Source organism: Thunnus thynnus, chromosome 16, assembly GCF_963924715.1.
Source record: "Thunnus thynnus chromosome 16, fThuThy2.1, whole genome shotgun sequence".
Taxonomy (NCBI): Eukaryota; Metazoa; Chordata; class Actinopteri; order Scombriformes; family Scombridae; genus Thunnus; species Thunnus thynnus.
The window spans coordinates 23,810,824-23,837,670 of NC_089532.1; the positions used below are offsets into that span (position 1 = coordinate 23,810,824).

General features: G+C 38.5%; 3 protein-coding genes across 4 annotated transcripts; 1 reads left to right on the plus strand and 2 right to left on the minus strand.

Annotated features, from left to right (window-relative positions):
- Positions 1 to 224: 224 nt before the first annotated feature.
- prorp (protein only RNase P catalytic subunit) lies at positions 225 to 12,153 on the minus strand. Of its 2 annotated transcripts, XM_067613747.1 has the most exons (11): positions 12,054 to 12,150; positions 11,400 to 11,798; positions 11,112 to 11,250; positions 10,710 to 10,944; positions 10,223 to 10,527; positions 9,568 to 9,615; positions 9,234 to 9,366; positions 2,645 to 2,755; positions 1,121 to 1,269; positions 575 to 773; positions 225 to 484 (listed from the first exon to the last, which is right to left on the minus strand). In XM_067613747.1, exons 2-11 carry the CDS (start codon positions 11,779 to 11,781, stop codon positions 356 to 358), a joined length of 1,830 nt encoding a protein of 609 aa, XP_067469848.1. In that variant the 5' UTR covers positions 11,782 to 11,798; positions 12,054 to 12,150; the 3' UTR covers positions 225 to 355. The 2 variants fall into 2 exon arrangements, with proteins under 2 accessions (XP_067469848.1, XP_067469847.1); XM_067613746.1 differs by having other exon boundaries at positions 11,400 to 12,153.
- Positions 12,154 to 12,603: 450 nt separating this feature from the next.
- On the plus strand, positions 12,604 to 18,407 carry ppp2r3c (protein phosphatase 2, regulatory subunit B'', gamma). The gene is made up of 13 exons (XM_067614499.1): positions 12,604 to 12,809; positions 12,980 to 13,104; positions 13,940 to 14,044; positions 14,141 to 14,253; positions 14,814 to 14,911; positions 15,250 to 15,320; positions 15,457 to 15,589; positions 15,785 to 15,840; positions 16,172 to 16,247; positions 16,608 to 16,744; positions 17,189 to 17,326; positions 17,507 to 17,566; positions 17,944 to 18,407. Exons 1-13 carry the CDS (start codon positions 12,743 to 12,745, stop codon positions 18,136 to 18,138), a joined length of 1,374 nt encoding a protein of 457 aa, XP_067470600.1. The 5' UTR covers positions 12,604 to 12,742; the 3' UTR covers positions 18,139 to 18,407.
- Positions 18,408 to 19,347: 940 nt separating this feature from the next.
- fam177a1 (family with sequence similarity 177 member A1) lies at positions 19,348 to 24,081 on the minus strand. The gene is made up of 5 exons (XM_067614193.1): positions 23,942 to 24,081; positions 22,428 to 22,613; positions 21,630 to 21,696; positions 21,441 to 21,538; positions 19,348 to 21,266 (listed from the first exon to the last, which is right to left on the minus strand). Exons 1-5 carry the CDS (start codon positions 24,008 to 24,010, stop codon positions 21,042 to 21,044), a joined length of 645 nt encoding a protein of 214 aa, XP_067470294.1. The 5' UTR covers positions 24,011 to 24,081; the 3' UTR covers positions 19,348 to 21,041.
- Positions 24,082 to 26,847: the final 2,766 nt, after the last annotated feature.

Below are 26,847 nucleotides of genomic sequence, written 5' to 3' on the forward strand. Positions count from 1 at the left end.
TACTTGCAAGGAGATGTCAAAGTAACATCTGTTTAGAATAATCATTGTTTTTTGTGTTTTGTTTTTGTTTCTGTTTGTTTTGTTATGGGGGGAATGATGAAATGTTTGGACTGCATTAGTTTGATGAAATGGTAAAGAATAATAAAATATACTGATCATTTAAAAAAAAAAAGTATCATTATGAATAAAAATCAAACCAAAATTCATTTTCTTATGATTCAAAATTAAATCAAAAAGCACAAGCTTTTTATTTATGGTAAATGTTTTATTTACAAGTCCACAGTTATGATCAAATTATATGATTCTGAAATTATTTAACATCAAAAATACAGTACTGGTATGGGTATGGGTGAGTTCAGTGCATTTTGGTGAGGCAGAGCCATCTCTGAGGTACTTCATAGGTGCTCCTGTCCTCTGTGTCATCGTAGGGGACATGCCACGAGTCTCCTGAAGTCTGGACAATGGTGTCATAGCTGAGAATACTCTAAACACACACACATACATGGTTAATTAGTACACTTCTCCACTCTCTCCTCTCATACCCTTCCCACCTTCTGCTCCTCTTCATCCTCACCTGAAACCGTACCCTCCTGCCTGCTGCAACATATCCATGCACCACCAGCTGGTGACCTCTCTGCCATTTGAAGAAGAGCCGTCTGGTGGCTCCATTGGACAGGCAGGCCTTGTGGTCCCTCATCAGGTCCTTACTCACAAACCGACAGTGGTTTCCAGAATGCAGCGAGGCATACAGCAAGAAGGGGTCGTCCTCTGAACTGATACACACATTGACAGGCAGGTGTGAGGTAAACACATTACATATGACGTTAAGAACAAAAAGGTTCTAAATAAACAGACGTATAACAGAATAACGATGTGCTGAATGCCACGTGATTTCATATTCCCTTATTCTACTTTATTCTATTAGTCAGCCAACCACATGCTGCAACATTTTCATGTGATTACTGCAACAAAAACCCTTTGATTTAAGAGCAGCTTTAAATAATGCTCAGTTAAAATCCATTGAATAAATACATTTCGATAAGATAAGATTCCCTTTTTCCTGCTTCTTAAACACTCTCAGTAAATAGCCTGATATCCTATTTTATTATCAGGTGCTCACATGTTTTCAGTAAAGAAGCAGTGAGCTTTCTGCTGGATAAGGTTCATGTGGTGTCTGTCCCAGGATCTGGAGGGCCGCAGCATGTGTTTCCTCCCCAGCACCAGAACACTCAGGCCCTGATGCTCAAGCTCCGACACCACCGCCAACAACTGAAACACACACACACACCCACACATTAAAACTTTTATACACTCACATTAAAAAAATAGAGCATGACTATTATATGACACAAACAAGTCTGTATGCCAACTCCATTAACATCCTGTGAACAACCACACCTAAAGGTGCAAGCAGCAACAGCAGCTCCTACATAAAAAATAAAAGTTATAAGACAAGTTTTTTACGTTATTTGCAGCTACTACTGTAACGCTGGCAGTTAAAATGTATGTGTGTGTGTGTGTGTGTAGGATAATAAAATATGACTGTGTGTGTTAAAAAGATAAACAGTAAAGATACAGTCACACAAGCGAATTAGACAGAATTTGCATAACAAATACACACAACAACGTAACTGTTAGAGAGATATGTAAATTAAATGCAGTTATACAATATGTTTACACAGCACAAGTCATGTTTTTCAGATATGCCTTAGGACAGGAAGAACAGTGTGTTGTGTCTAAGTGGGACAAATCCAGGCTATTAAGTACTGTACCTTCCTGTCTCTCTAATGTAAAAAGATAATGCTATGAAATGCTACTTATTGCCACAGCAAAAACTACTGCTCTTTACTTTTGCAGCACTTCAGCAACAATTTGACATAGAGGTACTATGTTAGAACTAAATGTTAGTTGCTTATAGTGTTATTGTGGCTGTAGTGTCTGTGGGCCATGGAGAAGCATTTACTTATCATTTTATTTTATGTTTTCAGGCCTTTAAAGTATTTTAAGATCATAAATTCAACAGGTGTTGTTTATAAAGTTTCAACTGTGCAGTCGGCTTCTGATTTAATTCATTCTGATCATTTTGATCAATTGACATTTGAATAAAAGTTACTGGCAGTGGTCCTGATGTAAATTTCTACAACTTTTGCATTAATTTTAATAATTTAATTAGCTTTCCCGTGAACTAGATGGCTTGATAGGGAAATAAGTTAATCTGTCTCTGTGTTTGAACTTTCCTTTGACTTGCAGCCATATAACATCAGAGAGGGATGTGACAAATTTTAGGGCAGACAGACAGACAGTTATGCTGACACACACACACACACACACACAGACTGACAGAGAGACAGATGTGGGCAGGCAGACAAGATGGCTAGGTGTTGTTAAAATCAGGTACTGGCCAGTTATAAAAGACACCTCCTACGCACATATGTTCACACACAAAAACACGCTGCACGGTTAGTCATAGTGCGACCGTCAGAAAAGCCCCTGAGTCGGACTGACATACGTAGGAAGAAACCACTAAGAACAAAACTGTAAAAACTGTGCGTGTGCATATGCAGAGGATTCTGAACAAGTAGCGTTGGTAGAAGGTGTAAAATATTTAATTTATCATCTCCTATGCATCCGTGAGCTTTCTTACCGTCTCTGACAGCTTGCCTTTGTCCTTGTTGGTATTTGCTACATTCAGTCCATCAACGACTACATCAAAAGCAGGCTTCCTCTTCACAAATGTTTTGAACCTCTCCAACTCCTGAGCAGACACATACAGTGAAGTAAAAAGACAGACAGAAGGTTCACATGGTGTTATATATAGAGAGGCATGTTTTAACTGCATAGTGTGTCTTAATGCACATAATCAGACAGGTGAACTAGGTTCACATGAGTTTAGCCTCCATAGTATCCCTGCTTGTAGCTATGTGAGCATGCAGACCTTGTTTTATAGTGTAGTGCATAGACTCAATGGAATCAGATGCAAACAGATCATACAGGTGGACAGAAATGCAACAAAGACAACAGTTTATTATAAAACATTGCAAAATATTACAGTATTATATGTTTTCACTGTATAATACTAAATAATGTGTAGATTGTGGATAAGAGTTGAAGCAGTTCTTCCATTGGACAAACAAAGAAAGGAATGGACTCTACTAGTTGCCTTCATATTAGATCTTTTGAGGTCATTTAGGTGCTGCCAGCCAGGAGTAAAAGTCCATTAAATTGACACATAAATAGGGAAAGCGCTGAAAATTTTTCCGCTCACATTTTTCTTTTTATTGGCACTTAAAGACACTTTCAGGTTTGGCCTTTCCAACATGTGTGTTCTTTAATTATACATCTGATACGGCAGTGCATTATCTCAAATTTACTAATTTTCCTGTCATGACTATTGAGCCAAAATCAGAAATGTGGTCATGTCTAAATACACTTGGCTATACGTCTCCTGAGTGCCTGCTTTTCTGAGAAGCTGAGTGACTTAACTAACTGGACGATGAACAGTACTGAAAATGTACAGAACAGAACTCTAATAGCAAATTCTGGGGTTTGTTCCTTATTGTGGTTAGGGACTGAGGCTGAACTCCAGCTGTGAGATGAATGGCCTGATGGTTGGCTGGTTTTCTCGCTGACTGATCACAGGCCTGCCAGTAAAAAGGAAAAAAAAAAAAAATCTACCTGGCCTTTCCTTAGTAGCGAGGTGGCAGAGCGCCAGCTGGCAGCCCGAGCAACAGCATAGTCCTCTGAGTAATGACAAAGTTTAAGAGCTTATAAAGTCTACGCACCTTTGTAATAACATTTTTCCTTATGGGGCAAAACTTAATCCAGATTAGATTTAGACTAATATGACAAAATGTAAAGAAGGACACTCTCAGCTGTACTGTTGCTACTACATTTGGTCACACAGTCCAGTATTCATACTCACCTTCCTGCAATGGGGCAAAGACACAGTATGTAACAAAAAAGTCTACTGTGGAAAGTCATCTGTAGATATTCAATGTCCTCCTTAAGCTTAATTTCAGCATTACTGCATCGTCTAAAAATGCTGCATATAGTAATGTTACATTTTGCTGAACATTTTTTGGCATCTGATAGTTGAATGTGAACACAAGTTGTCTTTTGCAATGTGGGGAATGAGGAAGGCCTCATCAACATAACACAGGTAGAAATGTTCATTTTGAATTTCTCACACATGTCAGATCTTGTTTCAACTTTCTCAGACACCTGTGACCTGTGACCCTTCTAGTCAATGAAAAAGACTGTCTCATAGCTTTGTACCATAACAGGAAAGTTGTAGAGCAGCTTAACAATGTTCCAGCACTGGAACATTGTTAGTACTTTCACTTTTAGATAGCAGCAGTATGGAAATAGGCTTCTGTGAATTCCCCTGGACTTGAAACTTGACTGCGCGCACACTATCACGAAGGCTCAATCAAAATGTGACCGTAAAAAGGTTGTAATATTCCTCCTCTGATGGAACTGTGCTCTAGATAAAATGTGTGCTGAGCCCTGTTGATACTCTGGTATCCATTTTGATTGCATTAAATAACCTATAGAACACACACATAAACACACACTATGACTTATCACAGTCAGCCAATAATGAATCTGCCTAGAGCAGAATAAACACATGCACTCCATTTTATCACATGCAGAGTATCTACCTTTCCTAAATCTGCCCATTGGGTTGCTGTCACCTGTCACTGTCTATACACAGGTTATTCATTTATTTATTATTGTGATCTTAAAGACATCACAGCATTGGTGTAAAAAGTTAGGCTACATATATCAGACTCTACTCTAAATAGATGGATGGATAAGGTTTGTGATTTAATAATTCCGGACTCTCAATATGACCATGGAAAAAACGGATGGGTGAAAAAAAAAAAAAAATTAAAAAAAAAAAAGAGATTAAATTTGCAAAGAAAGAGAGTGAGGGCAGGAGAAGGAAGAGGAGAGATGGAGAGAAAGACGGAGAGAAAGTCCAGTATAATTATCCAGGGACTTTCCAGAGCTGATATGTGAAACCAGCTCATTGTGCTGCTGTGGATAATATGACTGCTTAAAACACACACACACACACACACACACACACACACAAACCTAGACACATTCGCACTTGCATACATAAGCTTACAGTACCACTTATACACCACTATGACACAAAGCACAATGGTATTCTGAAAAGATACCCGACAGCTTTACCACTGACCTATATAATGTGAAAAATGTACATACTGCAGGATCCAGGCTGTAAATTACATCTACATTTACAGTTTTAACCACTATACACAAGGAAGGTCCTGTTTTTCTAGGCCTTATCACATCGGTTCCACCTTTTCCGAACCTTTCGATATTGATTTGTTTGTGATTTTTTATTTCTGCAGGAAGTACAGCTTTTATATTTGATAACACTATAAAGTAATGCCTGTAATAACTGTATTTAACACTATAAATGAACAGTCAGTATCCTTACCAATCTCACAAGTTAACATAAGCAGCATCTTTATTCATCCCCACAATTCTCTATCATATATGGTATGACAGTATAATGTGCTTCAATACTGCAACTTTTGTCAAAGCACTACATTAAAGTACAGTAAGAATCCATCTTACACATTAAACCTACTGTAGGTTGCATTACTTCACATTGTTTGTTAAAGATTAGTACATGTTCACTGCCACAACTGCTTTTTGAGCTAATATTTGATCCAAATGGCATTTAAGGGAAAACAATTACTGATAATAGCAGAAACAGCAGCCGCAGTAATACCGGGTCATAATATGGCAGCTAATCACATGTGGCTTTCATTTTCATTTTCATTTTGTGTGATTGTTATTTGCGGTATTGAAGTGAAACATGTGTAAAGAACTGACATGTGTTAAAATAAAAAAGTAGACTATAATGGGAAAAACAGAGATAGAACAAAGCTTTATGTGTTTAAAGTTAAGTTAACCTAACTTTAACTAACTTAAGTTTAAGTTTTCTGTACCTGTTGAAATAGCGTTCTCTTGTTTCAAGGTTTCAACAAATGAAGCCCCTGAAGATTAATTTAGCTGTAACAATCTGAACAGAAAAATACAAACTCTTTGTACAATTTAATATAACACAGAGCAGTTATTCAAAACTACTAGATTTGTTAAACTTTGATCTTTAAACTTTAGCCTTGTTAGCTGAATGGCTAGTCGAGGTTTGTCTGTCGGTCCCCAGACTGAAATATCTCAACAACAATTAGACTGTCTGTAAATTTTATACAGACATTCATGGTGCCAAGAAGGTGTATCATAATGGCCCCTAATGTGAGGCCCCTGACTTTTCCTCTGGTGCCATCATGAGGTTCACGTTTGTGGTTTTGAGTGAAATGTCACAATTGTTGAATTGCTGTGAAATTAATACAGACATTTATGTTCCCCTTGGATGGATGGACTGTAATAACTTTTTCATTTAGTATCAAAATTTCAATTTGTTCAATACTTTGGTTAAAAAAAAACATTCAAAACTAATGGCAGTACCATCAGCCTCTGCTGTACTTTGTGCTAAGTGCTAATTAGCAAATGTTAGCATGCTAACACCCTAAACTAAGATGGCGTAGATGGTAAACATGATACCTACAGCCTCAAAAATGACCATTTTGTTAGTTTAGACAACAATTAAACAAAATGGGTTGCACTAATAATATAATATATTATTGCTGTTCTGTTAGTTTGATTTCTATCGCACATTTCTATTTTTCTGGTCACACAGTGCAGTGTGAAAAAGCACGTCTACTCTGCTGAAACTTAACTGATTCAATTTTTGTTTGCTTTTTTCTGTGTCTCAGCATCTATCTGTATATCTAATATCTGCTTTAACATGCATCATGATTTCCTGTTGGCTGTGACAGCCGTACTGATCACCAAACACAGACAGATGTTAATTCCTTCCTTCTCTTCTTCCATCTGTCTCTGTCCCTCCCTGCATCTGTTGCGTCTTTGTTGTCTGAATAACTCTTTTTGCCCTTAAAATGAATTGCCTTAAATGGTGAATTAATAAAGTGGAGTTTAACTGCATGTCTGTCTGCCTTCCTCTCTCTGTCTGCTCGGCGGGAGGTAACTGTGGTCCAGATTCACATGGTGCTCCACATGGTGGAAATCCCCTCAATTTAACTAACTATTCCACCAACAAACTTCCCCTGACTACAGAAACACACAAAGGGAGACAGCAAACGTTCTCTCCGTTCATAAATTGAATATGACATGTTATTATTTACATATTACTGATGTTGCCAAGCATCTTTTTGGCACAATATCAAATGAATATTCAAGCTTTTTGTCATAACGGTAGTAATAAAATACAGCCAGTACATTCCAGTCCAATGAAAATAATTGTGCCCTGCCTCGCTCGCATGTACTGTATGCATGCAAGGTAAAGTGAAGACTGCCTTTTCTTGGATAAATAAAGGAGCATACAATTTTAAAAATAAATCCTCATTTTGTGTGTGCAGCCCTGGTTCAAGATCCTGCTTTTCTGTGAGGTGACATTGTATGTGTTAAACAGGTGGTGTGAGCTCTGCTGCTTGGAGAGCACTTAAAATGTGACACACTGACACTTCACTCACCACCCTTGTTTCCTGTGACAACAGGGTGAAAAAACATAATTTGCGTTTCATTTCATTTTATATGAGTGTAAAACTTTATCAACTTATTGCATAAAGCTGCAAAAAAAACACTAGAATGTTAGAAACGTTAAAAGTGAGCGAGTGTAAAGACTAGAAACTGTAGCAGGTTAGTTGTTCTATTATATGGAAGCTCCTGTTATCTATACCAGATACTAGCCTTATCCCAATCAATAAATGAGACAGTAAAGTGATGGAAAGTACCTAAGTACTGTACTTAAGTACATATTACAAGGCACTTGTACTTGTGAATCTCCAAGATATGCTTCTTTATGTCTCTACTCCACATTTCAGAGGGGAATATTTTTCACTACATTTATTTGACCGCTCTACTTTCTTGTTACTTCACAGATTAAGATTTTACATTGAAAACTCATACTAAACTTATAAAATACAGTTGTACAGTGTATACTGTAATACAGTGTTAAAGATTGAACTTTTTTGGCTTGTGACCCCTTATATAAAAAAAAAAGAAGCAATGTCTACTTGGGGCCTTGTCACATTTCAGATGTCAATGAGTTGTTAGCAGTTCAACCAAAGAGACATTCACATAACTGTCTGAGGCCCAAAGAAGTCAAGCTATGAATATATTTGACAAAAAAAGCGAAGATTAGAGAAAAGTTTTTTAAAAAAAAGTGTTTGCGTACAGGACAACTTTGTTTTTTCTCTCGTTCTTCCTCCAACCCCATTTTGTCATCTCACGACCCCCCAGATTTATCTTGTGACCCTTTGGAAGGGCCAGGCCCATAAGTTGGGAACCACTGGGCTAAAATAGCTAACTGTATATAAAGGTAGTTAAAATAGTTTCACCTTGACCAGCTACAACAGTAAATACTGTTTACACACTGATGCACCAGTATGAACTATCTAATAATGTCATATATAACAATACATCAGCCACAGGTCCATCTTTCTAAAGAACAAGTACTTTCTGATACTACTTTGTTGATAATAGTATTTTTACACTGCTGTATTGTTACTTTTGTTTAAGTAAAAACTATGAGTACTTCTTACACCACTGTCAATAACCTTAAACTTTGAATATGTGGACTGATCACTAAATATCCAACTCATACCGGTCCTGAGAAATGAATCAGTACAGTGTTTCAGACTGTACAGATGGACAAACAGTTTAAAACTTCTCTTTTAACTGCGTCAAAAGGAGATCTGTTCTTAAGCTGTTTTCCTCTCATTCATCTCGATAGTGAGAGCAGCAGTTTGAGCAGCTGCTAATCTGCTTCAACTTACCTCAACAGACTAGAACTGCATGTGAACCAATGACGCCATCTAGCAGAAGTTAGCTAGCCAGAGAAACTACTGCTCCATGATATTTGATAGATAAGCCTCAATAGATATCTGATCTTTCCTTTTAAAAAGAGAAATTTTGACACATTTTTGATATAATATCGAATTGCTATTTAGGATTTAAATTGTCCACTTACAAAGAGAGAGGCTGGCAAAAACACACGATTTCAAATGGAAAATAGCTTAAAATTTCTCAAACTACTGAAGCTGAAAGTTCACATTCCTTTACTAAGTAGTAAAAGAAACAAACTTGATTAACATGTTAATCAAACCGACCTCCGGTGTAGTCTTCTTGAAAACATCTCGTCCCTGGATGACTTCAGTCATGACTCCTTCTTTCAGCTGTTGGTACTCATCAGCAGTCAGCTGGATGGACTCTAACTGTGTTCCACAACACCTGCACACACCCCTAAACACACACAATAGATATGAATATACAGTACATACATACTGTGTGTGTGTGTGCACCAGCAATAGGTTTACAGGTGAGAGATGAGAACAGTGAAATTCCTAAATTGCAGAATGTCAATAAAAAGAATTTAAAAAACTAAAAAAAAATTAAAAAACTGTTATTAAGTGTTCAAGTTAAAGAGGAAAGTAGTGTAATTACTTAGGGGTGGCCTTGGTCCAACTTCCTGTCCATTTCTGCTCTGTGAGACTGAAAACAGGGAGGAAGAGATAGACAAAGAACAGAGAAATGAGAGCGTGGAATGACCGGTGGTTGTGGATAACAATGGTAGGGAAAGAGATCATGTCAAGTTCATGCAGACTTTATAATCATCAGTTTTGATACTGACTGATTTTAAATTTGGTAAAAAAACAGAACATTGGTATGGGATCAGGAATTTACATTTGCAGAAACCCTGAGTTGAGGTATCTGAATTTATATATGGAGAGGAAAAAGTTGGATCTGTGCATCCCTACGTGTTTTTGATGAGTTTAATTTTATTCTTGTTTTATTTTATCATAAAAGAGAGGAGAGATAATCATCTAATATTTATTTAGAAGTCATATCTTGAAAAAACTTTGAAAGTTGTGGTTTATGAACCAGTTGTGTAGTTACAAATGCTGCTTTTTAATTGCAAAACTGATCAAATTATTTCTTCTCATCATGTTTATTTATAGGTAGATAGACAAGTTTAGCTTGTAAATGATATCATATTGATAGACTTTGACACAATTTGAAGAAATGATGCTTCTGAGTTTAGGAAATCTTGTGATGTGCCTCCCACCGAACCCTCACTATCTTTCTCACTCTCTTGTACCTCTCAAACCAGGTCTTGATGCTGCTGGTGAGGCTTTGCTGGGGGTAGATCTGGTTGTTCCTCATGTAGTGTAGAATCTCCAGCAGCCTCTCCTGGTGCTCAGTGTGAGACATGACCTCTACTTCCTCCCTCTCTTCCTCCTTACTCTTCATCACTCTCTTAAACAGAGCATCCCAGGTGTCCTGGTGTGGGCTCAATCCGTTTTCGATTAATTCATCATAAAGGGCCCAGGCGGTGATTGTGTCACCATTTAGCATCGCTGCCGTGATGATGTCACCATAGTTGCGTGGTGATGGGGTGAAGACCTGTTGGGATGGCAGTAAAACCAGGTGATGATAGAGCTCTACCTCCAATATGATGAGGATGAGATAAACAAGGGTGAGCCACAAACTGTGCTCGCCCCTGAAAAGTTGAATAATAACATTACTTTTTAACTGAGTCTTCGATTTAATGTACTTCTTGAAATAACAAGCCAAACACTGTTCACCTTCTTAACCTCGTGCAGCATGCCGATAGCCTCCCTCCACCTCGCTGTCCGGCTGAAGGACTTGATAAAAAGGCTGGAGGCGCCTGTGTCCAGAGAGGGGAAACTTCCCCGCATGATGTCATAGACATCAAAGACCTCTGCGTCGTGGCCATCTCTCACACAAAGTGTCAGGTACCATAGTAACAGTTTGTAAGATAGCGTTCCTGTTTCCATGGCTACAAAAGTCAGCAGGGACCTGTGGCAAAAAAAGGTACATGTCGATTCATTGACCTTGAGAGTGGACACAAAACTCTGAGATTCACAAAACAATCTGCAAGAGTTTGAAAAGTCAGAGACACACAAACACTCTCCTCCTCCTCCTCCTCCTCCTCCTCCTCCTCCTCCTCCTCCTCCTCCTCTTACTTGGCAGTATCCAGTTCCGCCCCGGAGGAAAACAGTGCACGCATCATCTGGATGTCAAAACGCTGTGGATTTCCCACAGACTCCTTCAGCTCTCGCCACTCAGCAGCAGAGAGCGGCCGGTCAGGAGGCTGCAGCTTCCCTGAAAATAAATAAAAATATGGAATTTATTTGTTCCTGTGCACGTTTGTTTTATAAAATGTTGTTGTATTTTGCACAAAAAGCTCTGATTGTAAAAGTAAAACAAAGCCTCCCTGATTATAACTATATGCCAGTTGCAGTTTCTCCTACCTGCTCCCCTGCTCGCCCTCCTGGCGGGCTCCTCCTCATCCTCAGGGACCCCTGCTTTCCTCTTCAGCATCTCTGCCGTCCTCTTCGCTGTCCCAGCAGCGAACACAGAATTGGGGAAGGAAGGCTTCTTTTTACCTCTTCCCTCCACTGCACCATCCCACAATTCCTCTTCCGCCCATCTGATAGTGCCATGTTTCCCTTCAGCCTGTCTGCTGTTCCTTTTGTTGGGGTTTGTGTCTCTGCTGCACAGAAAGCGTGCTGTGGGAGGCACCGCTAATGGCACAGGAGTCTTTATGGTGAGAAAAGCTGAACTTCCTTGGCGAAAAAAAGGCTTTAGTGGCTTCAGGCATATCCTGGCTTTTAACATAAAGGTGGAGCCCATGTTAGGATGTCAAACCTCTGGGATTGTGGGAATTTAATATAGATTACTTCTTACTACTTCACATCAGTTATAAATCAGCTATAATCCTGATCTTTCATATCATATACAAACTGTATTAACAATCATTTCCCAGACCAACAAAACTAACACATGTTGTTAGTTACATGAATGAATAACGTGGAAATGAGATAAGCTAGCTAATAGCTACTGAAACGCAACTGTCACTCTCGTTGGCTCTGTACATCATTATTAACCGTTTAAATGAGACTCACACTTCAACCTTTAAAACGTCTTCAGCTTGTTTTCAGCCACTAAACTTCAGGGACAAATACATCTGTGCAGGCATGACTCGAGTCGCATACATAAACGTCATCAACGTTCGACAGCCCCGTTTATGAACTGCGTCAAGTTTTGAAGCATAACATAAAACTACACACAGACCGGAAAAGGCAATCTGCTTTCAGAATAAAGGCATACATTTATCAGTTATAAAAAAAGGGAAAGATGTCAAAATGATGTGATTTTAGGAAAATATCAAATGATCAATTGTGTATAGATTTCATACAAATCTATACTTACTACATATGTACTCTGTGTTATTGTAGGCTCTCTGTGTCTCATTTGATTTGAATATATATATAGATAGATAGATAGATAGATAGATATAGATATATAGATATATATATATATAGATATATATAGATAGATAGATAGATAGATATAGATATTTATCACAATTTAATAAACTGTATTTTGATGCTTCACTGTGTAGCTTTTGTAAAGGGCAGATTGTAACAATCTGACCGGAAGCTTTGTTCTTGTTCAATGAGCCAACTGAGCTAACTTGACGTCAGTTTACAGTAGCCTAGCTACTTTGATCAAACATTACTTTACGCAGTTTTTGACTTTTGAGACAGAAAAACTTATACTCATGACACTTGAGAATCACTTTTGATCAAACATGGCTAAAGAAAAAGAGCCCCACTGGTCGGATATTTTGAAAAGGAGGTTAGCAAACTCCCAGAAAGGTGAGAAATAATGTAAACTGACGTTTGCTAACTTGAGCTAACTCACTTAGGATTGAATGTATCAAGCTAAAGCTAAGTCAACATTAACATGAACATTTAAATTCAGTGTATTCCTTCCTTCCTTATTTGATTTTTACTGTTTTTGTTCTATGCCTGTGTCGCAGTACAAGATGGGCAGAGCGAAGAGGAAAAGAAAGCAGAAGAAACTGAGCTGTTTACCAAATATTACACAGAGTGGAGGGGGGGAGGCGACAGAGACAAGTCCTACAAGAACATCCCACGGTTCTACTACAGGGTAACTGAATATATACATACATTACATTAATAAACCCAATGAACACTGTTGTCATGCGTATAATGTTTATTGTGTTATGGTACAAGACAGTGCCATCACTAAATTGCACAGCATTTGTTTATTAGTAAAAGTATTTTTTCCATTTAAAGTAATTGTTCAAATTTGTATTATCAAGAATAGAAACAAGACATAATGTCACATAGATCTTTGTCTACCAATAAAAATAAAACTACACTCTTCATGCCAGTGTATGGCAGGTGATGAGTCTTTTTCAGAACTACAGGAGTCCAAGATATTGTTAAGATCACACCGTTCAGATTTGATGATGATGATGATAATCTTACATTACATTCTTACATTATGTAATATGTATGTATGTGGATTTTTTTTTTTTTACTTGAAATGATGAAGGCACTTGCAAATGACAAGGTAATGGAAAATGTAAAGCATTCTTTGATGTTTCATTTGACTTCTTTAAGATTTCATTAAACTCTTCTTATAACTTTTGTTTTTAGACAAAATGATCCAAAACACTGACAAAGAGGAAGATCTTGTGTAGATAATAGTGTGAATAAATATGAAACAAAAATCAAATAATCCAAACCTCTTTAAAACAGAAATCAGGTTTGGATTCAAATATAATACCATCACTAAGTTTGTTTACTAAGTATTTAGTCAATGCTGATCTATAGCAGGAACCATAAAGTGCATCTTCGGATGGCTGGGAAAAACAACACTGAATGGAGATGCTATTGACTCATGTATAGAGGTGCAGAGGTGTAGAGGTTGCAGGAGGTGCAGAAGAGAAAATAAGTCTGATGATGATATTTTGCAGCTGCCAGCAGAGGATGAAGTTTTACTCCAGAAGCTGAGAGAGGAATCTAGAGCCGTCTTTCTCCAGAGGAAGAGCAGAGAACTGCTGGATAACGAGGAACTACAGGTAAAACGCTTAAAAATAGTCCGACATGGGGCTTACTACTGCAGTAATGACTACACTGATTATTTTATTTTATATTCTTTGCCTGTCTGTCTGTAGAATCTGTGGTTTCTGCTCGATAAGCACCAGGTGCCTCCAGTAAGTGGAGAGGAGGCCATGATCAGCTATGAAGCCTACCTGCAGGTGGGGGAAAAGGCCGGGCCCAAGTGCAAGTAAGTTAAAGGAAGTAGAAGTCTAACAGCAACAATACAGTCTGGGTAAAACCCCTGTACGTTCTTTGTTTAACAAAGCAGTGTGGTGTTTGTTCACAGTTTCACACTAGATCAAAGGTTAATTGTGGGAAATACCCTTGTTACTTTGACTCTATATCCACCTGTCCTGGATACTGGGATAGGCAAAAACACACAAAATCTGGTCACGTAAGCTAACCTTGGAGGAGGAGGTGGCAATAAAAATGAACTTTAGTGCACACATTGAACCAGGAAGTGGACACTAATTATATAGGTGGTGTTCACTTCCAGTTTTCAGTGGTTTAAAATTTCCAAAAAGGAAGTAATGTGTTGCACTGTGGCAATAGAAAGAGAAATTTGTCTTTACATTCTGTAGCAGAAACTATTTTTGATCTTGAAAAATGAAATCCATCTAAAAAAGACTTTCTTCCTAGGAGAAGAAAGTGAATAGCAGATGTAAAGGGAGGGTTGTTTTTCAGATCGAATAGAGTAATGTAATGAAAAGTAACAATTACTCCCCCTCTCTCCTCTTTTTCCTTCAGAAAATTCTTCACAGCCAGAGTGTATGCCAAGCTGCTCCACAACGACCCTTACGGCAGGATCTCTATCATGCAGTTCTTCAATTACGTCATGAGGAAAGGTCAGCGCCTTCATCTGTCTTTCTCCTCTAACATGTCTCCCACACTTTGAGCAGTGAGCTAAAATCTGCAAAGATAAATTTATCTTAAGTAGGTGGAAGAAAAACAAACAGATTCAGGTCTGAAAGGCTTCCTTATTATCAACCAATACAATCTTTGAAGTTATTAATCTGTTATAGCTGAGTGAACATAATGACTGTGGCTACAGTCAGACCCAAAGTCTGATATCAAGGTGTGAGCAAAATATCATATTTGGTTTTGTCACCTTCCTACATATATCTGTATCAATAAATATCTTGCCACTGAATGTTTCTTTTCTCTTTTCTCTCTGTGCTTCCAGTGTGGCTGCATCAGACCCGGATTGGTCTGAGTCTGTATGATGTGGCAGGACAGGGCTACCTCAGAGAGTCGGTAAGCGTTTCCATCAGTAACCACAGATTCCATGTGTCATATACAAAGTTTCTGCTCTTCAAAGTAATGAGCGGCCAGTAGCAGATTAGTTGTACTCAGTTGTACTGACATTTCAAATGCTTATTATTCTCCACAGGATCTGGAGAACTACATCCTGGAGCTGATCCCCACTCTGCCTCAGCTGGACGGACTGGAGAAGTCCTTCTACTCCTTTTATGTCTGCACTGCTGTCCGCAAGTTTTTCTTCTTCCTTGACCCCCTCCGTACCGGTGAGACTGAACCCCACTGTAAAGCTCAGTGTTATTCAACAGTAAAATGTTGAATAACACATGTCAAACTGTAGTATCTTCCACTATAATTACTAAAGACCATGAATATAAACCAATAAAAAAAGAATAATTCAAAGTCAGCAACAATATTTCCTTTACTGGAGTTGTTTGCTCGTCTGTCTCCTTTTTTTCCAGGAAAGATTAAAATCCAGGATATCCTGGCTTGCAGTTTTCTGGACGACTTACTGGAGGTAGATTGTGTTTTTCTTAACTGATTGTGTCGATGAATGTGTGAAATATTACAAGCTTTCTACATTATCAGCAGGCTGAAACAATTAAAGGACTAAAATCAAGGATAAATACAGGAATTTCCTGTTACTGTACTAGTTTTCTTAAAAGATTTCATTTTGTGGTTGTATTACCTTGATGAATCTAGTTCTTCCTGTTCAAATTGTTCAGTAATGCATGACTAATTCATTATCAAGCTGTACTCCCAAAAGTGTGAACAAAGGCCAGCCTTAAATGGTGTAACTTCTTGCTTCAGCTCTCTTACATTCTCTCTCTCTCCGTCTGTGTTTGTAGTTAAGAGATGAGGAGTTGTCTAAAGAGAGCCAGGAGTCTAACTGGTTCTCAGCCCCCTCAGCTCTGCGAGTCTACGGTGAGAGAACGTCTGTGTGTAAACATCGGGTTTCACAGTCTCACATTTTATGCTTGTGTTGTTAAATGATCCTCAGGAACAATGCAGGTGTCAGGGAGTCTGGCAGTACAATTTTCAGCATCCACAAGACATTATCATCTCTGTTAGTTAAATTAGAAGACTTTGGTGGAAGTAGCGGATTTTTGCTACGAGACAATTGTCGGTTTTCAGCCTTATTATTATGCTGCGTTCATGTGCTGCTGAGGAACTCTGATTCAGAACGTTCAGGTTAGCCAGTGATTGTCTCGCTGTTTTGTCAAATTTTCAAACCTAGAAGACAAAACCTTTTGGTACGTAGCTGAAATGTTTTTGTCTTTACAGGCCAGTACCTCAACCTGGATAAGGACCACAACGGCATGCTGAGCAAAGAGGAGCTGTCACGCTACGGCACAGCCACTCTCACCTCGGTCTTCCTGGACAGAGTGTTTCAGGAGTGCCTTACCTACGACGGAGAAATGGTACGACAGAGAACAGGACCAGGAGGAGCACTGACAGCTGTGGTGTTCATACAGACGGGTGACATAGTAAAGAACAGCTTTGATGCCCCTTAGCAGAGACTCTCGTGTCCTGTGTGGAGGCATTCATTAAGTTTCTCCGCTTCTCCATTTATTCAGGCTTTTCCCCTCATTTGTCACCTGTCTGTATGTTAATGTTCAACTTCAGACAACCTTGCCCCATGAGGTTAATCTTTATAGTGTGTTCTCTCTGGGCAGCTGACAGCCAACTTTTTATTTTCAAAGATGACAGGGTATTGGTGTAATTCTGCTCTAAATGAAACATGTTAAGTAGTTTGTTCTATTCAAATAACACATTTGCCTATTTCCGTGTGCAGAGTCTCAATTGGATATTTGCCCTGATTTCCTGTACATCATTTTGTTTCTTTGATTCTTTCTTTCTTCCAGGATTATAAGACTTATTTAGACTTTGTGTTGGCCTTGGAGAACAGGAAGGAACCAGCAGCATTGCAGTATATTTTTAAACTTTTAGACATGGAGAATCTGGGATACCTCAACGTCTTCTCCCTCAACTATTTCTTCAGGGTATCAACTGCACACAAGCACACTAAACAATCAGGGCATTGATTCAAACAATACATGTTTTCATCACCATGGGTGTCATCCATCCATTTTTCCTTGTTACAATCATTAGTCACAAAATTTTCACCCTAACACTCACTTTGTTGTTACGGTGTTTCATGATGCTTTCTTGATGATGTTCAGGCCATTCAGGAGCAGATGAAACTCCACAGTCAAGAGCCCGTCTCCTTCCAGGATGTGAAGGTACACACACACACACCTACGCACTTTGTCTTTCCATATTTGTGAGGACCCTCATAGACATTCCCCAGCCCCTAAATCGAAATCTAACCTTACCTTCAAACAGTCCTTTAAACTAGGAGTGAGAAGTGAACCAAAATGTCCTCACCATGCAGAAATATCCCCGCTGTGGTTTAAAACTGAAATTGGTCCTTACAAAGGTGCAGTTTCAGTCAGAAACTGAAACGCAGTTTCAGTCAGATGAACAGTAGTTTCAGTTGAGAGAAAGTTAAACTAAGCAGTATGTACAGACTTTTGACCATCTGTTAAGTGAAACAGAAATATTCTTAAGATTATTTTGGGGTAAAAAAGTGAGCGTTTTGACCACTCTCTCTCCTCAGGATGAGATCTTTGACATGGTGAAGCCTAAAGACCCCTACAAGATCACACTCCAGGATCTGGTCAACAGTTGCCAGGGTGACACGGTCACAAGCATCCTGATTGACCTCAACGGCTTCTGGACCTACGAGAACAGAGAAGTGCTGGTTGCCAATGACAACGATGGCAGCAACACAGCTGACCTCGACGATACCTGAAGACGATAATCAACAAAAACATTGTGTCCATTCATGTTTCATCAGGACACTGAACCCTTACCTGCTGACTCAGCACCCTCTGGTAAAGTTTCAACTGATTATGTACATAGACGGAGGAAAGAGATGAATGAGCTGGATGGAAGGAAGAAACCAGACACGGTGCTTTCTGTAAATATTGTTCTGTGTTCCTGCCTGTTATTATATTGTAAAGAGGACCTAATATACATGTTGTCATTGACCTTTTTAAAATAAATGTTTCCTTTTCTGACTATGCTTGAATGTTTCCATCCGCCTCAGCTTTCATGAAACACCTCAGCACACCCACTGGAATCAAACAGCCCAAACATATAATAAACAACAGATAAACCGTCACATTAAACTGTAAAAAATTGAGCAGTTTTTCCCAGCAGCACAACTTGCATATTAACAAACTAACTTGACACTGTATTAATGAGGCTTTTGCAAGATTTTACTAAAGGGAAGCAACTTTTAGAAAAACTGCATTGCATGATTTATGTACAGTTGAAATATACTCCGTAATCTCCTTAATGATGTTTTATTAAATTTAGGTAATATACGAGATTTGGGAACAACCAAATCTCACTTGTTGAAGCCTAAATGTAAGTGTCTCAAAATTCAATCATTCAGGTCATTTCAAGAACAGTTCATTCTGGATTTCCGGACTATTATTATATCTGGCAACTCAAGATTCACTTACTATTTGTTTTAGCTTTCAACCATATCTCACAGTCATCATCAGTAACTTTACTCCTTTAGAGAACCATATCCCAAAATTTGATGTTCTCTATTAGTGATGAAGACAAAATGTTATGAGATTCATTAAGGAGCATTTCTCTAAACTTCAATCTGAACTGGAGATATGCAGAACGTGCCAACAGCTTGATCGGCCTTGAATTTGAAACATTCTGATGTTGAAGGAAAACAGATGCCATATTTTGAGATTTCATGTTCAAACGTTGCCAGGACGGGACATGAGATGTGTCAAAGTCATTTAAGATTTATAAACAAATAAAATGGAATGAGAGAAGTTAATTAGATAAGAGAATGGGATTATTTAAACTAATTAAATGCCTGCTAGTACGTGATAAACTACCATGAAAGAAACATTGTTTTCTAGGAAGTAACACTGGTAGTTTAGGTGAAATATTCAATGGGCAGTGGACTACTAATAATAAAACAACAAAAGTCAACCTTTTAAATGTATCAAGGTTTTATTAATGCACAGAAAATATAAATACATATATACATTACAATTTAAGATGTCAGTTAAAATAACTAAACATTTTTGCATATGCTGCCCTTCATTTAACTAAGGTGCTGAAACATGTTTAAAGCCCATTTTAAGATCTCTTCTTGAAATGGATCATTTTTGAAAAGAGCTGCGTATAATTTCTTATGGATTACTAAGAGAAACCAGAAGGCCGCAACGTCTGTGCTTCTTGTTTACTCCTGACTAAACCCTTCAGCTCTGCTCTCTGATGAGGTCTGTAATTACACCACACAACCGCATCGGTGGATAAAAATAATGAATAAGAAGCTTATGACAGCTCAGTCACAGCTGCCAGCCTGCTCCACAAGGACACTTAAAGAATGAACCTTCAACACACACATGAAGGTTGTACCACTGTGGGTGGGCGATGTGGATCATTAGTCATCAGTGAATTTGAGCACAGATACATTTTCAAAGATTCGAACTGGATTAGTTTTATTACTTAAACAATGTTGGCTGAAAATTTGCGCTTCCTACCAAAAACAATCAGTAACAACTTTCATGTGAGTTGTTTCTGTTTGTCAAGTATCATCATCACAGAGAAGAGAAGCCTGTGATTGACTACTACTGCTACCAAACATCACACCTACTGAATTAGCTCTTGTTTTAACCAGCCCTTATTCTGACCCTGCGATAGTAATCTAAGTTAAATGAGTCCAGATATTATTACATGTCCATGTCAAACAGCAGGGAGGTACAGTAGCATTGAGGAAGCGTTGATGACTGTTAGAAGGCAGAGGCAGCACAGTTGTCATATTTGATGAACTTGAAACTCAAAAGACTCAAAACTGGTATATCTGTTGTTTCTCTAAGCAGATGTTGTAATCTTGTCAAGTTAGATAATGTTTAAAAACAGAAAGTACACATACTGTATATTGTATATTAGTATAAGATACATTGTCATCTGCTCCTATTCCCAATATTTGAAACTTTAAGGCTTCACTTTATATTTCTAAATAACAGAGATGACAGTATGGCAATGACAGGCTGAGCTGGAGAGTAGAATACGATCCCAGTGTAAACTAAAAATACACCAGCTCTGGTGACTGAGTTTATCACTTCCTGCTTATCTTTATAGTTTGTAGGTCAAAAACTATCCAGCTCTTTTACACCTTGCAAATGCACATATCAGATCTGGACAACAATGTCAGAGACAAGAATCACAGAACTGAGACTGAGAGCGGAAATGAATACAAGGCAGGGCCATTAACAGGCTACGCCATTACAAATCTGGTTGTTTATGAAATAAGTTATTTGCATATATAGATTAGGAGGATTGAAAGCTTTTCCACTTAGCCCATGAATGCAGCCGACTGACTCAACTGGGTTGAGTCCAGCTGGCTGTTGTCCTCGTCTACAAATAGTTAAATGATATTCCTCAGTCTTGCATACAACTACACGCTATACACAAATTTACATTCAGGTAAAGGTAAGGCCAATGCAGCCATATGCACAGCCCTTATCATTTTTCCCTGCACTGAGTACTAAGACCTCTTTTGACAAAATAAAAACATAGAAAAATAACAATATTATTAATCTATACAACTAAGTAAATTAAGGTTCTGTCAGCTGATAGAAATGTGTGGATGTTAGAGAGTTTGTCTCTGAGATTTCAGGAGGGGAGAGGAGAAGGGACTCTGTTGGTGTCTGGAGTGTTGAGAGGAGATTCTGGTTGGAGCTCAAAGCTTATGTTTACAAAGGAGGCTCCAGATGCTTCTGGCTGCTCCACAGTAGCAGGATGAGGAGCAGTAGGATCATCCTGCTCACCCCTGCGCTGCTCCACAAATCGACGCTCCGCCTCCTCAGCCAGACGATCCTCCTCCTCTTCCTCCTCCTCCTGCATGAAAGACAACAGTGTGTATAGACTTAATGTAGTGTATATTTAAGAGCTAACGTTTGTGCTCTTGCTCCCGCCTTTGTGTAAACATCTTTTTAGGTGTGACTTTATTCATATTTACATGTGAGATTGACATACGAAGCTCAAGGATGTGAGTGTGTGCATGTTTCCTACCTCTTTCTTCATACGGTAGTACTCATCGATGGCGTACTGGTATTTAGGAGTAGTGATGCCGAAGAGAGAGGCCAGTCTCTCTCCCATGTAGTCACACACTGCAGGACACACAAACACACACATTAAACTAAGGTAACTTCTAAAACTTAACACAAAAACCAACTCTAATTGTACACAGTAGTCCTGTACCTGTGATAGTGGAGGTAGCCATTCTCCACATGTGGAACCAGAAATATGGGCCCCAGGTCAGTTTGGACTGAAATACATATGAAGAGAGACAAGATAATGCAACCACACATCCATTGTTCAAAAACAAAAAGGTGAATTCATGTAAGATGACTTCGCAAGTGTCAGATTAAAAGACTTTTAAAAGGGATCTTTTACACTATCTTGTAAGTCCATATAAAGCTGCAGTGCAGTGATAAGGAACATCCCTTCTATGGGTCTCTAGATGAGAACTGGGACAGTACTTCATTATGACATCAATTGTAGCCTTGTGCCAGTAAAAGTGAGGCTCATATTTCATATGAAGTTCAGTTGATTGTAGCATTTGCTCTTATTCTCTAAATATGTACAGTATATACAAAGTATACATATACTTTCTGATGCCTCCAAGTAGTTAGTTACATTTTAGAGCTTTGATAGTTTTAGTGCATTTAGTGCCTTAAACTTAGTTAATGTATGTTAACAATCAGACTTTTTAAAGGAGTGCTTGTGTATGTACTTCTTAATATATTTTTTTCATTGTATCATCATATTTACACATATGTGAGCACAATTACTGTGCATTTGGTGAGAATTAAAAACACTACATATGCTTATGCTTTGTGAAATTACAGAAATAGAAGCTAAGCCCACACAATCCTGAGAAACAGATCATGCAAAAGCGATCCACAGGCTTGGCCTTACATCTGAGGCTGAGTCAGTATCTGTAAAAAGCAGATGGTTCCAGTAAAGTGAGTGTAAAATTTTCTGATCTCAGCCTACCGGATCTACTGGGATGACATCTTTCTTCATGGGCTCCTCCTCTTCCTCCTCTTCATCAGTGCTGTACTCCTCCATGGTCTCTCCACTGGCAAAGTAGACAATCCTGCGGGGAACCTTCACCCTCCCCTGCCTGCCCGTAGAGTCGCCCATATCCACGGTCTCGAAGCCTGGCTCCCCTCCTGGACCCTTACAAACAGATAAGAATAGACAATATATGTTTATGATGCTGTCACCACCTTTATTTGAAGTATATAGTATATATTGTGTGCGTTTGTATGATTTGTAAATGCTGAAGTGCTGATAAGCAAGGAACAAGCATGCTAACAGATATTCTAATGGAGTATGGTGTACCCTGGTGGTAGCATGTCTGGCAGAATTAAATCATACGTATGAAACATAAGAAACTTTAGTTATTTAACAAACATTATGTTGTTAATTTTTTGTTAAATTATATCCAGATGTATTGTGGCTACATAGAGGGTAAAGAAAGTACCTACATCATCCAAAATTCTCTGACAAAACATCATCACCACTGCAAACAAGGCTGCAGTCAGCTTCCAATTCAAGAAAGTTAAGGACAACATAAATAATGATATTTGGTGGCTGATTGTCCGTTTTTGCACCACTTACACTTGTGAAAAAGTGTTAGACATCATAGCAAAAGCCTAAACGCTGTTTAAACCCACTTTCAGATTTGTGAAACCTTTATTTTGCTTATGAAAACAGGAAAAAAGGCAGATTTCACTGCTTTTTTCCCATCCGGATCAAAAACCACTATACTTAGACTTGTCAAATATGTGAAACCTCTATTCTATTTGTAAAGACTGAAAAAATCTGATCTAATGTGGTCTGGATGGAGAAATACCAGTGAAATCATTTCTATTTTCACAATTAGTATGAAGGTTTCACATATCTGAAATTGTATTTTAATGAGTCTCTGGAGTCTCTTGGTAATCTAATCCAGATAAGTATAGTGGTTATTGATCTGGACCTGGTCTAATGGGTTTCGGATGGGGGGGAAAAAACAATGAAATCGTCCTTTTTTCTGTTTTCACAAATAGAACAAAGGTTTCACAAATCTGAAACTGTCTGTTAATGAGTCTCTGGAATCTCCTTGTTAGTCTAGTCCCGATTTGACAAGTTTAAGTTAATAGGTTTCGATCTGGATGGAGAAATATCACTGAAATCGCCCTTTTTTCAGTTTTCATGAGCAAAATAAAGGTTTCACAAATTGGGTTTAAGCAGCGTTAAGGCTTTTTGCTACGATGTCTAACACTTTTTCACAAGTGAAAGTGGTGCAAAACGGAGAATCCGCCGCTTAATATCATTATTTAAGTTCACTTGTAAAGTACATCATTCGTTCCTAAATTAGCTCACTGTAGCTAACGTTACTTTGTGTTTGTTGACTGTTAAGTTAGCTGTTAGCTAAGGAAGTAATTCGCTATAAATCTAACAAGTCTTTGTTTTATCATTCATGTACACGAAATAGAGAGAGTTGTATCGCACGGACTAACCTTTTCAGTTTCCATAGTTTGCCCCAGGGAAACGTTGACATTAGTTAAATACAACGACAAATCTGACATCTCAGTCGCTCCTTCAGTCTAACGACGGGCTTGTTGTTCTGACAGCACTTCCTTCTTCTTCTTCTTCTTCGGTGTTAAACGGCAGTCTGCATCCTTGGTGTTGCATTACTGCCATCTTCCGGAGTCAGTCAACTCCTACAGTGTCCGGTTCGTCAGATTTTTCCCGATCATTCCTGTTCTCCTAGGAAAGCTGACCAGACATTTCCTGCCCTTTCTACTCTCACCACACTCCATTATGCCCTTCAAGCCTGCTCCTGTCAGCCCTGATCTCCTCATTCCCTCCATCATGACCTTTCTTTCTGAGGTATATTTCCTACAGTTAACAAGTACATGTTCTACTGTTTCTGGTACCTAACAATGCTCACAAAGTCCATTTGGATGCTTCCCCATAATGTGGAGAATCCCGTTCATGTTACTGTGTCCTATTCTTACTGCTCTTTATTACCTCCTCTTTTATATTTCCTCCCCTATTTCTCTCAATACCCACTCTATTTTGTATAACATGTCTTCCTCTTATCTCCTGATCCCAGTGGTGCTGCCACTCTTTATTCATTTTTCCATGCAATTTTACAGCTTGTATGGCTAGTTTGTCCATTCTCTCATTACCTATAATGCCTACATATGTAGGAACCCAGATGAATGTGGCCACAGTGCCTTGTTTTAATACTATTCTTTCAAATAGTAAGTCTTGATGATTACTGGATGTACCTAGCTTTAGGCTGTAAAGAACAGATGCTGAGTCACTACAGATCAGAGCTCTCTTGGGTTTGGCTTGTTCAACCCACTCTAAAGCCATCCAAATGGCATACGACTCAACCGTATACACATTTAAGAAGTTTGATGTCCGTTTGAATATTGCAGCTCTGTGGCTAGGAACTGCAACTGCAGAACCAGTGTTGTCTGTATTTACTTTCTGTATAATTATAGAACTCATTCTAGTACCCATATAGGGGTTGTAGACCACATCACCGTCAAGTCTCTTGCTTCTGCATATCCTGTCCAGCCAAAACTTGATTTTTCTGTTCCCTCCCTTCCCCAGCTGGCATGTAGTACTTTTTTAGTTGGGTGATTATCTCTGTGCCCTCTCAAATTCATCCAATAGTTGACTCTGAGCTGTTTCCTGTGTAAACACAGCAGCTTTTCTCCTGCCTTGACTTGTAGTGCACACACAGATGATGTTCTTGTTACACCTATGCACAATCTGATGGACTTTTTTTCACTTATCCACAATACTTGTGTGTGTTCCCTACATGTTAATTTGGTGTCAAAATAAACCCCTAAAAGTCTAAATGACTCAACTGTCTCTAAATTATCTCCATATAGTTTCAAACTAGTATTTCCTCTAATCCTCTTTCTTGTGAAGAACATTACTTTAGTTTTTTCAACCGAAAACTTAAAACCCCATTTCTTACCCCACATCTCAACTTGATTTATTCCTTCTTGCAATTTTCTCCCTCTTTTCCACAGAGCCCCATCATCCTCAAATAATGATCTTCCCATAAATAACAATACATTTCCAAAGATGTCATTTATCATAATAGAGAACAATATAGGATTTATTACTGTCCCCTGCAGTGTCCCATTTTCAACCTCATACTTATTGCACATTTCTGATCCTACCTTTACCTGGATGGTTCTTTTATTCAAAAAGTCAATTATCCAGTTAAAAACTTTACCTGCAATTTCAATTGCATGTAACTTTATCAGAAGCCCTTCCTTCCATAGCATAACATATGTTTTTTTACATCAAAGAAAACTGCTGCTACTGTTTCTTAATTAATTTTTAAAAAATAACTATAGCTAACTAGGTATAATAACTATAATCTGCACACTGAGGAATAAGTATCGGTTTGACCTTTTCTAAAAACCAAAACTGTCACAAATTCATTCATTCAACCTCAAAATAATGTGTGTGCAGAACACAACAACACAACCCACCCCTGCTTCACTCTTGATCATCCCTGAATGCACACTGTAGTGCACCATTCACTACAGCAGGCCCCTAAAAGGGAGAGCAGGTGCTATGTTAACAGATGTCATTAACAAAAACAAGGCTCCCACTCTTTCATCCCTTATTTTTAGATATGTGATCATTGTTTAATTGTTTGGGATGGCAGAATGGGAGGAAAACTGAAAAAATGTGAAGAATCTCATGGAAATGTGTTAATAAGCCCATCTATATACTTATACTTGTACAGTACTTGTAACATAAAATATTTGTTAAATATATTTTTGCACATAGCATCTTACTGTACATCTCCCTTCTCCTGCAGGGCAGGCCATGGTACTGATCCAACAACTAAAACAGCTGCTGCAGGGAGGATAGCAATCTCCTGATAGCAATCTCCCATCAGTAACTCTGAACATGAAGAAACTAAGCAAGTTATGTGGAAAAGATGCCTAAGACAAAACAAACAAAAAAAAACCCAACCACTCATAATTGGTATTGGGTTAATAAAAAGAGTTTTATGTGATGGCAACATGAGGTTTTGACACTTGACTGGCTCACATATTGATAAAAGTAGGGTGAAGTAGTCTGATCCATGAGTGTGCAGATGGAGGTTCACCACAACAGTCTGAAGAGTCATCACATCTGAGAGAGTGTTAGGGCGTTTGGTCAGCCGCTATTTCTCTTCCATTTCTGAACTTCCTGTATGCAGCGAGAACGTGACAGGGCATTTTCCTGCAAAGGCCAGAACATCAAGTGTCTGTGTGTCTCTGTAGTCAGCTGACTGACGTTCGCTTTCTCACTTCCTGTCTGGGGAGGCTGCAAAGATCCAGATAAAATTTAATTAAGTATTTATCCAAACATGCAGCTATATTTATTTATGCTGGAT

Coding starts and splice junctions, on each gene's coding strand:
- ppp2r3c (XM_067614499.1), top strand. CDS start 12,743: ATGGCTAAAGAAAAAGAGCCCCACTGGTCGGATATTTTGAAAAGGAGG. Junction 14,045..14,140: donor TGGATAACGAGGAACTACAG/GTAAAACGCTTA, acceptor GTCTGTCTGTAG/AATCTGTGGTTTCTGCTCGA. Junction 14,912..15,249: donor CAATTACGTCATGAGGAAAG/GTCAGCGCCTTC, acceptor CTGTGCTTCCAG/TGTGGCTGCATCAGACCCGG.
- fam177a1 (XM_067614193.1), bottom strand. CDS start 24,010: ATGTCAGATTTGTCGTTGTATTTAACTAATGTCAACGTTTCCCTGGGG. Junction 21,697..22,427: donor ATGTCATCCCAGTAGATCCG/GTAGGCTGAGAT, acceptor TATGTATTTCAG/TCCAAACTGACCTGGGGCCC. Junction 21,539..21,629: donor GGCTACCTCCACTATCACAG/GTACAGGACTAC, acceptor TGTGTCCTGCAG/TGTGTGACTACATGGGAGAG.
- prorp (XM_067613746.1), bottom strand. CDS start 11,781: ATGGGCTCCACCTTTATGTTAAAAGCCAGGATATGCCTGAAGCCACTA. Junction 2,756..9,233: donor TCAAGAAGACTACACCGGAG/GTCGGTTTGATT, acceptor GTGTCTGCTCAG/GAGTTGGAGAGGTTCAAAAC. Junction 774..1,120: donor TGCTTCTTTACTGAAAACAT/GTGAGCACCTGA, acceptor TGTGTGTATCAG/TTCAGAGGACGACCCCTTCT.